Source organism: Triticum dicoccoides, chromosome 3B (assembly GCF_002162155.2).
Source record: "Triticum dicoccoides isolate Atlit2015 ecotype Zavitan chromosome 3B, WEW_v2.0, whole genome shotgun sequence".
In the NCBI taxonomy this organism is placed as follows: Eukaryota; Viridiplantae; Streptophyta; class Magnoliopsida; order Poales; family Poaceae; genus Triticum; species Triticum dicoccoides.
Window position 1 is genome coordinate 860,467,608 of NC_041385.1, and position 14,365 is coordinate 860,481,972.

Sequence of the window (14,365 nt, forward strand, 5' to 3'; positions counted from 1 at the left end):
ATAATAATAATAATAATAATAATAATAATAATAATAATAATAATAATAATAATAATAATAATAATAAAGGGATAGAACCAATCTGTACAAATTAAGGGCAGTGATAAGGTCAGATCTTCTCAATCTAATTTGAGTGAACAGGGAATAAAAGCAGTGTTATTTTCGATTTTATTTGAGTGAATCGGGAGGAAAAGGAGTGACCTAGGAGTAAATCCTCTCTAAGATACAAGTCTATATATAGAGAAAACAACCTGTATTCTTCTGGACGCCCAAACAGAAACGAGAAGTTTGCCTCTGATGGAGGGCAAAAATATTCTTCTTTGCTTTATGGTGCTTTTGCTGCTAGGAAATTCATCTCATGCGGGTACAAAATCATTCTCCCTGACCTTATATATGTCTCCTTTCACATGACAACTAGAGTAGAGTAATAATTGTCAGCCGAATTGCATGGATTCCTTTAGATCCTTCTCAATTTGTACTTCTTTTAACAATGTGCATTCTTTTCTGCAGAGTGTGAACTGCACGTTGCTTTTACAGGCCCTGCATGCATCGCATTGACTTGCCAATATGCATGCCAAAGTTCCTGGGGAGATCACACCAAGCAAGCTTATTGTGTGTCTGTTAATGTTGCCACATGGAACTGTAGTTGCAACGTATGTAAGTGGAGTTGAGCTAGTCCATCATGTCAAACAATGGACAATTATGTGCCTGTGAGAATGTCTATTGAGCACCAATTTTGAGTGTACCTGTGATTTGATTTGATTTTGTCATATGTAATCTCAGGTTTAGTGATTGTGCGTCTGTATGGCTCTCTTTCGTAAGTCTAGACATAACCATATGTAACATGAATGAACCAAGTGTTAGAAATAATGGGCTTGGCCCACATACATTTTCTGAAATTCCTGAAGTATATCTCAAAGTCCCATGTATAAATGACTAGTGGAGGTGCAATCTTTTTTCTGACCACGGAAGTGGAAGAGCACAAAGATCATTGGTAATGAGGAGAGAGAGAGAGAGAGAGAGAGAGAGAGAGAGAGAGAGAGAGAGAGAGAGAGAGAGAGAGAGAGCACCACATGTGTGTTCTTGCCTCGTCAGTATGGCGCCGGCGTCCGACATGCACATGAATGCTTCGCCGAAACTCAGTCCATGGCCTTGCAGGAGGTCAACTTCCTTTTGGGGTTATTATTACCACACTATACCGCGTTGCTCCACCCATATATACAACTTACCGGCCACAAGCAAAGACACACCGAAACAAGCTAGGATTTTACCTCATGTAGTAACTTGCATAGTATACCCCATCTCGAATGCTGACATGTACCGGCGAGCGGGAGAGCGTGTCTCCAGAAACTCCCGTCCTGCTAATCCTGCACTGGGGAGGATGAATTAGCCTTTTCGCAACTGCTACGTGCGACTGCTTAAGTTCGTCAGCACGGGTCATCTTCCATTCAAGTTGGATGCCGTTGCGTACAGACATTTGCAACACAGTCTACTTTGACCAGTCACCAACGCCATCATCATCAACATAGCTTCTGCAGCAACCATGGCTACAAATGAACAATACATGCATCATGATTTGATCATCTCTGTAACTATGTTTGTTGTCGCCTGTGTGATACTGTTGTTTTCTCTTCATCTAGTATGCTAGAGCTATTCATGTTAATTACTATACTATCCGTGAATTATTTCCTGGAATTAATAATAAAATTTTCTAGTTAGAGAACAATCCAAAAACCAAATTGTAGGAAATTTCCTAAGATATCTATTGCTCGATTTTTTGATACATCAAGGTCGGATAAGTTAATAGGTGTGCACTTAAGAGGTGCCAAGTGATTTCCCCACTCTGGATTATTGCTCTGAAAGTTACCACGTAGCACTAGCATGCCATAGTGAATCTCTGATGAAGATTAGACAAAAATCATTCTGTAGTTGAAAAAGCTCATGACATACAATACATTCTAAAGGAACTCGAACTCTGATTTACATGACAAATCCGTGGCTTGGTGCATGCTACAAAGCTCCCTCCTTCATGGGGGAGTGTTGCCACTCTATACCATAGGAGACATGATAATCCAGTTGAAATCTGATAGCTTCTATTGATGTCGAGGAGAAAGATCGGGCTAAAAACAGTACTGAGAAAGGAGACGAGGTTCAACCTAGCGACAATATGGTGCAGAGATACCCACAAAATAGGAACACAGAGAAGAACATGCCTATTCTCAATAAGCCTGTCAAGACTACTACCTTCAAGAAGAAGAAGATGAACAAGGTTGAGCTAGAGTTCTATGTCTGTAAACTGCTTGGACACTTTCCCAAGGAAGGCCTAAAATGTGTAGACAGCAGAGAGAAAATGGGCTCATAGCACGTCAACATGGCGACTGATAGAAATACTAATGGGTATGATAATTTACCTATTGCTTTTTCAGCATTTCAATAATCATCTTGGTGGACTGATTCACGTGCTAGCATTCGTCGATGTCTCTTTGTTAAGTTCTTATCAGGTTGCAAGGTTTTTTTTGTCCCAATGGGTAATTGATAGATGCTTATGTTCGTCACATTGGCACGGTGGATCTAAAGTTCACTTTGGTGAAGATCATGCAGCCAAAGAATGTGAAATATCTCCCTGCTATGGACACAAATCTAGTTAGTGGCTCCCTTCTATTTAGAGATGGGTTCAAGGTAGTTTTAGAACCAAATCTAAACCTACCTATACTATTAGAGACTCCCTAGAAGTTCCAACTATTATTTTAAAGTTAGAGCGGTTCATCTGGTGGGACTGGGTTATTATGGTGTAGATTAACCTAAAACCTTAGAATTTATCATGTTACATTATTTCTGCAAGAAAAAAACACGACTTGGCCCAAACTACATGTAATTCATGAAGAACAAAATATCAATAGTTGATCCATATTAACGATTACCAAATTCATGAAAAAATACCTAGAAAATAAAGATTTCACAAGATTTCTTTAAGAAAGGATGTTAAATGGATGCCACCCTAAAGATAGAATCATTTTTAAAAAGGATGTTAAATGGATATCATCTTAAAGATAGAACCATTAAAGAAAATTATGGCATTGATATGCTTAGTTTGTCTAGTCTTAATTGAGTTAGATAGGGAGTAAATGTTCTCTAGCTAAAATTCTGTATATAAATGTATAATCAGATAAGCTTCTGTACACCCAAACAGAGAGGAGAAGAACTTTTTGTCTAGTCAGATGGAACGGAAGGTGATTCTTCTTTGCCTCATGGTAATTGTGCAGCTCATGGTTCAGGAGTATGTAGGGAAAGGGAGATCGATTTCCTACCAACATGAATGGAGTTTCCGAGCTGCACGATCACCATCAGGCAAAGAAGAATCGCCTTCCCTTCCATCTGACTAGAGACAAAATTCTTCTTCTCCTCTCTGTTTGGTTATACAGAAGCTTACCTGATTATATCTTTATATATAGATTTGTAGCTAGAGAATATTTACTACCCCTATCGCACTCAATTAAGACCGGACAGATGTGTCATTCATGCTCTGGATCCGGACATGTCCGCCCCTGGGTCGATAGGCATAGACAGGGCTATCTTTGGCTAGCTGGTAGTCGATGGTGGTGTGATCGGCTGATGGTGTTAGTCTGTGTGGTGACCACTCCGGCTAGTGGTGGCCTCGCTATGGGTTGCGATGGCCAGCGAAAGATCTTTGCGGAGATTACTCTCTTTAGATCCGCTGGTTTCCTTCGGCTATGAGATGCAATCTATGGAGATTGGCTTGACGTAGATGATATGGTTGTACATCGGTGGCGGTCAGTTTTTTAGTCCATCTCATCCACCTGCTATTTTCGTGGTAAAGCGGTGGCTACAACATATGATTAACTCTGATGGTGGTGCTTGTCCAGTACCCGGTCTCGAGCTCCCAGGTGAAAACCTATGTATGACACGAGTGATCATACATGAAAATGGTGATGTTTTTTGCATCATTCTCTCGTTGAATGCATTGCTCGAATGTGCTTAGACTGGTTCTTCAGAGTGAAAACCTAGAGTCTGACTTTTGGTGGCTAGATTCGGTGACGGCAGTGCTCGAGTATCGCTCCCTTCATGAAGGTGTTGTTGTTGAAGAACCCCGTTGTCCTTATGTTGTCATGACTTGGTTGGTGCGGATATGGCCATTGTCATAGTTTGTCGAGTGCCGATTTCTTCGCTTCATGTTCTTTCCTTGCTTATGCATAGTTTTGGTCGTATATGACTTTGCTATTTGGCGGCGGGTTTTCGTGTGTGTGTGGGTGTTGGCTGTGTGCGTCCTTGTTTTGCAGAGACCGGGTATGTGCTCATTATGTCTGTATCAACTTGATGCTTAATTTTGAGTGAATAAAATCCAGCGTTTGTCGAAAAAAGCACCTAAGGGAAGGAACATGAAGAATCAATGGACATGCTAAAAAAGGGGTAATTATCCCTGGATCATGGCAAGTGTTGGTTCATAGTGTCCTCACTTAGACACAACGTCGGTGCCAGAGAGGTCAGGTGTGAAGGTAGGTTTCGGTGGTAAGGGAAGAGTAGCACAGAATAAGAACGGCGATAAGCACAGAATAAGTCCGATTCAACTGAGAAATTGGTTAGGTGCGCCGTCTGAGGTGTGGGCTTGTATCTTAAACCTGGGAATGGTTTGGATTGAAACCTTAGTTTCAGTTCGGTTTTCCTACAAAACTGCCTTTGGATTGGATTGAATGGGCTGAGCCCCTAACGTAATCAGGTGTGGTCTGGGTTTTGCGTATTACTGGATTAGTTTGGTTCGGTTTGGACACAAGCAAATTGGTTTCAGACTGTCTCAACCCATGGTCAAAAACCAAATCCAGCGGCCAAACTGTACGAGACCAGCTCTTCCACACACGGAGGACATCCACACGACCACAGTCCTCGATGGCGCATCGTCACAAGCTCTCCGTTGAGAAGAAGGCTACACAGGCAGACAGAGAGTTCTCCATGGTGCTCTACACACTGAATAACGTGACAAAATGATGGCAGCCGATCAGCCACAACCCCATCCACGGCAAGAAGCCAATAATGCGTACATGTAATCAATTAGGGGAAGAAAAACAGAGCCGTCACTCCATACACGTGGCAATGGCGTGCTATGGTTGTGCTCGACCACGGAGAAAAAGAGGAGGATAAGAAATCACAGTCGGGGAGCAGGTGCTCCGGGAGCGACAGGAACAGTCCTCCGTCACGACCCTACACGCGCGACCATTAGCCAACACCAGAAGGTGGGGTGACGGCAGCCGGCAGCACGGTCACCCAGTCGCGCGGAGGCACAACACTAGGCACAAGGCGAGGAGGTGCCAGGCGTAGCGCATGGATGCTGTGAGTTTCACTTTTGTCCTGGTGTTCACACTGGGCAGAGGCAGAGGTTGCCGCCAACGCGTCCCCGGCAGTTGAAGCCCTTGGTGTCTGGGCGCAGCGCGGAGTGCGACGACAGCGGCGTCCATCCAGGAGCTCTACGAGATGAGTTCCTGACGGCACTGAATGACCCAACATGCATTGGAATGATGGACGTCGACGGCGCAGACGCGCAACTGCAGCGAGACAAGGAACTGCGCGAGGTCGGCTAAGCGACGCTCGACGTCACTAGCGGCGTGATGGCGCGTGAAATCGGCTGGTTCTACTTCTACCTCCCCGGTGCTGGGCTCGCTTACTCCGGTACAGGATTCTCACTAGATTACCAGTCAGTTAGACACGCATGTGCATATGGATTAGTCTATGGTTTGAATATGTGGATTCAATACAAAAATAGAAACGGTTTGGATTGGTTTGAGTGAAAAACTCATAGAGTTTGGTTTGGTCTGGACTCTAGCCAACAAAGTTTGGTTTGATTTGGTTTGGGTGATGGACATGCAGTCATATAGTTTGGGTTGGATTTAGTTTGGATTTCAAACTATTCCCAGGTATGGATCCGGACCCATGTTCTTTGCCTCGCTTTGATGACATGTGGTGTTGTGTGGGGCTTGATTGTTACGGACATGTCGTCACGCTTCATTACATAAACATCGATCTCGTGTGGTTGTGTGCATGAGGGTCCGTTGCTGGAAACACCCGGCTACTTGATTACTCACCGCCGCTGGTCTACAAGGCTGCTCGTTACGCACTACTGTCGCTCCGAATAGAACAAGCATGGATGTCTGGCCTTTCTTGGCCACTCACTGCCCAAGGCGAACTGACTCTGGTTAAATTGCAAGGATGGTGGTGATCCGGAGCAAACAAACAATTAGCAGGAATCTAGACAGAGAAGATACAACGCTGGACGCAAACAAACAATCCGCCCTTGATTTCCCCTATTGCTTCCTTTCCAACATTCCGACACCATTGCCTCGCGATGTTCAAACTTGGATCCTCCGGCCTACTCCATGGGCTGGCAGGACCACCGTTCTGGCCCCACGTGTCAGCATGTGTTGTGGACTAATATTTGGATAATTAAATCGATCGAATTGCAACACAGCGTTAACATGGGTGGGGAGCGGACAAAGCACACATGGGCCTATCGTACGTGTTGCTCTAACCGGATCTGAGGAGGCAAGCCAGTACACTCAAACATAAGGCTTCGGGCATATCGTTCTTAAATCCCTACTCCACTCCACTGACCTTCTAAGCTCCCGCGCGCGTCTCATGACCCATTCGCTGGTGCTGATGGCCATCGATCCTCCGGTGTACAGGCCAACTCCATGCCATCGCGGTGACACTTCTCAAAACCGTCGGATCATAGAAATTAGAAATAATAACATGGGACAACAACCATGCGTAGTTGCATAGAATACTGAGAGCCCTTTCCCCGGTCTGCATATGCCTTGGAGGTCTCCGTGTATCAAGATCTCATTCGCCAGGGATAATCTTGTCCGTCCAGCCGGTAGAAACCCGCTGGTTCTGCTCGCCAGTACATCTTAGGCGCCAGTAGATTCTGAATTTCTGATGGATGTGTTAGCCGTCACATCTACTTCGGCAACACTTCTCTTAGTTACAACAGCAATCGTTCCACATACGGAAACAGCACCCGAACGTGTTGGGGACATTGTAAGAATATCAAACCTCACGACCACTTCACAGATGTGAAAAACTGGAGACAATTTGTTTGGGGTTCAAGTTTCTTTGTGGCCCGTGGCGCTCTATGTTTCCACAGCAGTAAGCGTTAAAACTAGTTTGTCCATAGAGGTCCAAATCCAATTTACTACCTGCCTTGGTCAGCATATGTAGCATCGACCACCGGTTCACCTGGTGCGTCTGCGACATAAGCTTTGACGGTTACACCGGTCCCTTCCGTCGCTCTGTCAAAATCGACAATGCCCACTCCACCTCCAACGGTAGCCTAAGAGCTTCCACGGGACCATGTAGGTTCAATGGTTCGAGCTGACTCTGGCCCTTTTCATAGCATCGTGTTCCTCGGAACAATTTCAATGCTTGCTTCTTCATTATACTTCATGTGCATTCCTAAACCCCGCACTCTTTTGAATGTATGATATCTCTAACTGCGCATGCATTCTATGTACACATGGCCCAACTGTAACATCCCAATTTTTCAGGTTTGTAATCTTAATAGAATCATTCTTTTTGCATCATGATTTGTATGCATATTTTTAATATTATCAATTTATACTTTGAGAAAGAATAGAAGGACTTTCCTGAATGTTTATTTGACTCTTATTTTGTTTTTATAAATATTCAAATCATTCTCAACTAAAGGAAAAAAATTGAGAGCAGAAAACACGACTTCTTCCCTGTTAAGTAGAAAATGACACAAGAAAATTACTATACAACTTCCTTGTTCATTTGACCCTCTATCAGAGCTGATGTTGACTGTAGGTCCTGAGTCGTGACCCTAGCAAACGGATTAGAAAAGCGAGAGAAGTGAAAAACTTACTTTACAACTTTTTGTCTACTTTTACTTCTTGCTCTCATACTTATAATTTCTCTTTTGAAAATGTAGATGACCCTATGTGCGACTCTAGATGGTGTCAAATTTGGTGGTTTAGCTCCTTCCCGCAATATGATTTTGTGATCACAAGCTCTGTGTGAGGAAGTTACTGAGACTCCTCAAACACATCAGTAAACTTCTGTAACGGGTTGTAAAGCAACAGGTGGAGGGCCATGACCCTTGTTATTTTCAATTTCTATTTCTTGGATTTGTACAATTTATCCCATCACTCCTTTTTGCACTAGTTTCTCCATTTTTGCGGCTGAGATGGTTCAATTTTTCTTTGGTATTGTGTGATCATGTTTAGTAATGGATTTTCCCTGTTTTGTCACTATCAATAATCTTTCCACTAAATCCTAGCAAATAGGGCTATTTCTATAAATCCAATCAGCTCCCAAAATGATGTCGTATATGGTGAGGTCTAGGATCTTGAAATTGCTACAAAAAGTATTCCCTTGCACCTTGAAATCTAGTTTTGTTACACTTGCAATGCAAATTAACTTGCCTGCTCCAGCAGTTACTTTTCCGGGCTGCATTGGTTGGTGATAACAATTGCTTTAGACTGCAAAAGTTTTGCTTATAAAAGTGTCTGAAGATTCACTGTCAAACAAGGTTGTGGCTTTCATGCCAGAAATATTTCAGTATCAGAGAGAAAGTATTTGGGCCTGTTGTTCCTTCCATGGCATGAATAGAAATGTGCATTGTTTGTGCATGTTTCTCTACAGTATTTTCAGGGGCTTTGTATTTATCAGTTGTGTTTGGGGCTGTGTGGTACACTTGCTCAGGCACATTATGGTCCTCCTCATCATCCATTTTTGCAATATATGGAAGTCTTAACAATTTTGCATTTATGATGTCTTGTCCATGGCTCTCTGCAGTAGCAGCAAGCTCTAGCATCTTTAGAAAATGGAAGAGTGTACTTCTCTTAAGCTGGAACTTGTACTTGCAGCTGGGGAGTAGGACCTTTGTACTGGCCGTGTCTGCATGTTCCAAGCTGCTGTAGCTTTTTCATGCACTTTGGCATACAAATATGCCTCCATTATACGTGTGGATTTCTACCCTTAATTTCCCAATAAAACAACTGAGCAAAAAGTTTTCTTGTAAGGAATGATGATTGCTTTTTACCAAAAAGCTAGAGGTTGCTCAAAATTGTCAATGTAGTGGGCTACTAAACTTGTTTGTTGTATGTTTTTCAGAAGTTCTACAGCTTCATGTACATTTGCTTAAGAGAATCTATCAGCTACCATATTTTTGAGCTAGTTAGACACCCTCCCCTAAACAAGTCCTGTGGCCAAATTAACCAACTGTTCATTACGGGTCCCTGACTTATCTCTACTACAAAAAAACGTAATTTCCCCTCCAATAAGGCTACATCTATGTAAGTTATTAACGTAAACTTGCGTTCTTTCCTCACTCAACCAATCAGCCTCCCCCTGATTTTAATGGGATGGACCAGGCGTGTTTTTTCTTCCAATTAAATTTTGCCAAGCCATCCCACACGTAAAATTACGTGAGAAGTCTGCGTAGGTGTAGCAAAGCTCATTTTCCATCTCCCGTCTTTCGTCCCGCACTGCCCCACCCTCCGTCAAACCTCCTCCTACGACCCCCCACACCTCCACCGATTATCTTTCCTCCCTCCACCAGTTTTCTCTCCTATCAGGTTGGATACGTCTGATTCTCTTAATTAATCCCATAATTAATTGCTCCCGATCTTATTTGAGATAACCCATAGTAAAGGCGGTGATCGATCACATCTTTTTGATGCTATTTGAATGACCGTGAGTAAAGACAGTGATACGGTCACATCTTTTTGATCTTATATGTGTGAATTGGGAGTAAATCTTCTCTAGCTACAAATCTATATATAAAGATAACATCATGTATTCTTCTGGACGCCAAAACATAAACAAGAAAAAGAAGCTTGCATTGATCTTATGGAGCGGAAAACTATTCTTCTTTCCCTTTTTGTGCTTTTGCTGCTAGGAAATTCTACTCATGCTGGTACGAAATTGTTCTCCCTTTTCCTATGTATGATTCCTTTCCAATGCCACCCCGAGTAAATTAGTACTGTCAGCTGACCTGCATGGATTTCCTTATAACTTTCTCAATTTGGACTTGTTTTAATGATGTATATTCGTGTCTACAGAAATGTGTGAAGTGCACGTTCCTTACTCCAGCATTATGTGCATAGAATTAGGTTGCCAGAATGCCTGCCGAGATTCCTGGGGAGATCACACCAAGAAAGCTTATTGTGTACCTGTCAACGCTTCCCTTTGGAGTTGTCATTGCTTAGTATGCAATGACTAGAATTTTTCTATTCCATCATGTTGAACAATGTACAATGATGTGATGCAGTAATAAAATATTCGTGCAAGATGCATCTGAGAATCTATATTGAGCATACATTTTTGGTGCACTTGTGATTTGATTTCATTTTGTTGCGTTATCTTAGGTTTGATGATTTTGTGTTTGCATTACTTGTGTTCGTAAGTTGTGAAATAACCGTTCGTAACACGAATGAACAAAACTTACTATATCGGCACTCCTAGCTCTGGAGCTCCAAGGATAGCCCATTCCTGGCACAAAACTAGACCCAATTTTCGTCATTATCGCTTGTGCAACCATCCTCCTTATTCCTTAGTCTCCATTGATTGACAAAAGAACCAAATCCTGGGTTGGCCTGCTTATTTATTTGATTCCCACTCCTCTCTCTATATCTGTTTTCTTTATCCCAAACAACTGGTTTTAGTACCCACCAGGATAAATGAACCACGGAACACATGCAACCATGCTTGTGTATATTCGAGAAAGAAAATCACTTCTCAGCTAGGAGCATAAAGACACGTCATGAATCGTGTCCACGTTGTTGTAAGGCTTGGTAGGGTGACACAGACCTCTGATATGCAACGTATTGTGCTTTGCCTCCAAAACGGCGCGTTGGTACAATCATGCTTTGTATCCGGACTATTACGCTTCAATAGAGACTAGCAAAAGACCTGTGCGTTGCAACAGGTAGAAATAAATAATTCTTTTATTAGCAACCTAAAAAATAATTTATTACTCAAACAGTTTTGAAAGAAGCAAAGCAATTTTCTTTTGATTTGAGCAAAATAAAAATGGAAATCACTGAGCTGCCTTATAGTCAGAGACTGTAACACTAAGCTGCCCCATCTAAGCAGTTGCGTGCAAGGTGAGAAAGCTTAACTTTGAGACAAGCAGATGACTGATGACCAGGCTTGAATACCCAAATGTTTATCAAATGATTGAAAAGTCCTCTTTGAGACGCTGTTATCTGCGGTAGAGCAATGGAGTTTTGTAGCAAAAACAAAGCAACTACTTAACCACGGAAGAGGAAAAAGGTTAAAGTGATACAACTAGAGTTCTATAGAGAACTGCCAATGTCGTTGGCAAATAAAGTGAAGCAAAAGAAGTGTCCCTAGTTATGCAAATGAATTGTCCGATCCATTAATTAAGCAGAAGAGAGTTGTCTAGTTAATTAACACAAAATCAAGCGAAAATCATCACAAACCGATGAGCGGTATTCACACAATACCCTCCACACACCTTAACACAGAGGGCCTCGCCAAGATGGCACGGCGTCATCGTCATCACTGACTGCAACCAGATTAACCAATTTGAACTTCATCCTATAGTGACTGTATACAGTATTTGTTAGAACAAAGTTAAAGAAGCTACCACACTTGTTCTGGAAGGCTATAAGTTCTCACATTAATTGGATATTTGATAAACAAAGAGGCAAAACTACACAGCTTATTATGGTGTCGCAGATGCCGCAGGGGGAGGGTGGACGGGGCAGATTTGGCGGTGCTACTGGTGGACGCTGAATTGACGCAAGCTCGACTGATTGGTGCACACACCAATAATGATGGTAGCAGTTGCTTGCAAGGTGAAAAAGCTTAACTTTAAGATGAGCAGCTGACTGATGGCCAGGTTTGAATTTTCAAATGTTTATCAAATGATAGAATAGTCCACTTTGAGATGCTGTCATCTGCAGTAGAGCAATGGAGTTTTGTAGAAAAAACAATTCAACTACTTCATCATGGAAGGGAAAAAAAGGTAAAAGTAATACAAACAGAGTTCTACAGAGAACTGCCAATGTCGCTGACAAATACAGTGGAGCAAAAAAGTGTCACTAGTTACATAAATGAATTGTCTTATTCATTAATTAAATAGAAGAGAGTTGTCCAGTTAATTAACATAAATCAAGCGAAAATCGTCACAAACCGATGAGGGACATTCACGCAGCTTAACATAGAGGGCCTCCGCAAGATCGCACGGAGTCATCTTCATCACTGACTGCAACCAGATTAGCCAAGTTGATAAATATACATTCATATACAGTTCTATTAGAACATAGTTAAAGAAGCTACCACACTTGTTCTAGAAAGCTAGAAGTTCTCACATTAATTGGATATTTGAAAAACAAAGAGGCAGATCTACACAGCTTATTATGGTGTTGCAGACGCCCTCGTATAGTCATACGCATGCAGCTATTCTCCTATTTAGTTTCTGTAGCCACTGCAACCGCATAGGCCCGATGTTGCGTCGTCCATAGCGCCCAAGCGCTCTCGCCGATGCCTCACACTACACGCTGGGTCTCTTCACTGACTATAGCTGCAGCTACGCCATGCCATAGCCAGCAGCCTACGATGTCTTGCGCCCATGTCTCGCGCAGCACGCTTGCCTTGTGTTGCCGAAGTTGTGCCTCTTCATAGCCTGTATCAGTGGCTCGCCCCTACGCTTCGCCAAGTAGCCGGCAGCCTACCGACGCCCCGCGCTACCGTCGACCCTAGCTTGGCCACTAGGCGAGCTTGCCTCCAAGCATGCGGCCGGGTTGTGAACCTACTGGCGTGCATGACAGACGCTCGTGGTGGCTCTTCTGATCCTGCTACAGCTAGGACACCTGAACGGTCGGGCATCTCAATCGTGACTGAGTCACCTGTGTTGAAATATATTTCCCATCTTGCTTCATCTGTTCGTACTTCTGGATGAGTTGGTTGGAGCATGAATCGATATATGGTATCAGAGCCAAGAGATCTTGAGTTAAACACCCTGTGAACGCGGTATTAAATAAAATGATAATGTGGCCTACATCGATCCCACGGTTAACGACTAAAATAGCCTAGACGTGAGGGGTTGTTGAAATATATTGCTCATCTCGCTCCATCAATTCGAATCTTCGAATGAGTTGGCTAGAGCATGAATTCAATAATCCAGCAATTGAGAAGAGTGTGGTGATGGTGTTCCCAATCATAGTCCCCGCCCAGCCCTACATAGCTGTCGGAGGCGACTGTTGCGCCTGCCACTGAACTTGCTCTCTCTTGGAGGTAGACAAAGGGGTAGAAGAAGATAGTTTTCTGGCGACTAATAGCCTCAGGCACGCATGCGTAGCCGCAACACCATGCTGGCCACTAACAACATGAGCCACGCGACCTGGCATTCAGCGAACGAGCCCACAAACCAACTACTTCCTTCGGTCCTTTTTACTCTGCATATCAGAATTGTCTGAAGTCAAACTTCGTAATGTTTGACCATATTTATATAAGGAAGTATTAAGATCGAAAGTGCTAAATTTATACAATATATGAAAACTAAAAGGATGACGCATTTAATGTTGTTGATTTCACATTCTGAATGTTGGTATTTTTTCCTATAAACTTGGTCAAAGTTTATGAGGTTTGACTTCAGACAAATTTTACATGCGAATTTAAAAGGACCGAATGAAGTACTAGCTAACTACATGCATGCAACACTCAGGTGCTTGATGGGAACGCAACGGAACCGCTAATCCACCTAGCTAGTTAGCGGCTGTACCACCACGCCATACACACATGCGCACACACGCACACACGTGGTCATGACCCAGCCCCGCGGACCCGACCTGACGCGCTCACGCCGGTCTGCACCGCCACGGACCCGACTTCGCGCACTGACGCCGGTCACCACAGTGCTTTGTCATGGTTTTTTTTTTTCCAACAATCACCCCTAAAGCCGTGACCTAGAGGAGGGCCGGCCCAACGTCAGTGAGGAGCGCTTTCTCCTCCTCTGCCTTCTTCGGCTTCCGGCAGTCCTTCCGGAAGTGGCCGCGCACACCGCAGTTGTAACACTGGCCGCGCCGCCTCACTCCGCCCGAAGGCGTGCTGCTGCCGCCGTCGTCATTGTGGTCGAGGCCGCCGCGTGCTGACGGCTCCGTGCTCACTGGGCCGCCTGGAGCATCAACTGGTCGCCTTGTTGCTGCGCCTCCTCAAGACAAGATCGACTACCGCCAATGATCTTGTGGAGACTGGCTGAAAATCACATCCCCTGGCCGGGCTGTAAGCCCAGGAAGACTTTTTGGAGATGCGGTGAGATCCATCTTTAATTGCTTCTGGCGCCGCTTCTTCTTCCTCTCAACTGTCTCTT

The 14,365-nt window shown here is 43.6% G+C and overlaps 1 protein-coding gene and 2 long non-coding RNA genes across 3 annotated transcripts in view; all 3 read left to right on the plus strand.

The window, feature by feature from the left end:
* Positions 1–263: 263 nt before the first annotated feature.
* LOC119282747 lies at positions 264–902 on the plus strand. Its single transcript, XR_005138851.1, has 2 exons — positions 264–364; positions 511–902. It is a non-coding gene; the product is annotated as an uncharacterized LOC119282747 (long non-coding RNA).
* Positions 903–9,837: 8,935 nt separating this feature from the next.
* LOC119282748 lies at positions 9,838–10,334 on the plus strand. The gene is made up of 2 exons (XR_005138852.1): positions 9,838–9,943; positions 10,089–10,334. It is a non-coding gene; the product is annotated as an uncharacterized LOC119282748 (long non-coding RNA).
* A 3,897-nt stretch (positions 10,335–14,231) lies between these two features.
* LOC119280352 (UTP--glucose-1-phosphate uridylyltransferase-like) overlaps positions 14,232–14,365 on the plus strand; it is a 1,523-nt gene continuing 1,389 nt past the window's right edge. The window contains exon 1 of the mRNA XM_037561230.1: positions 14,232–14,277. Coding sequence (XP_037417127.1) covers positions 14,232–14,277 — 46 coding nt within the window. The remainder of the gene's footprint in view (positions 14,278–14,365) is intronic.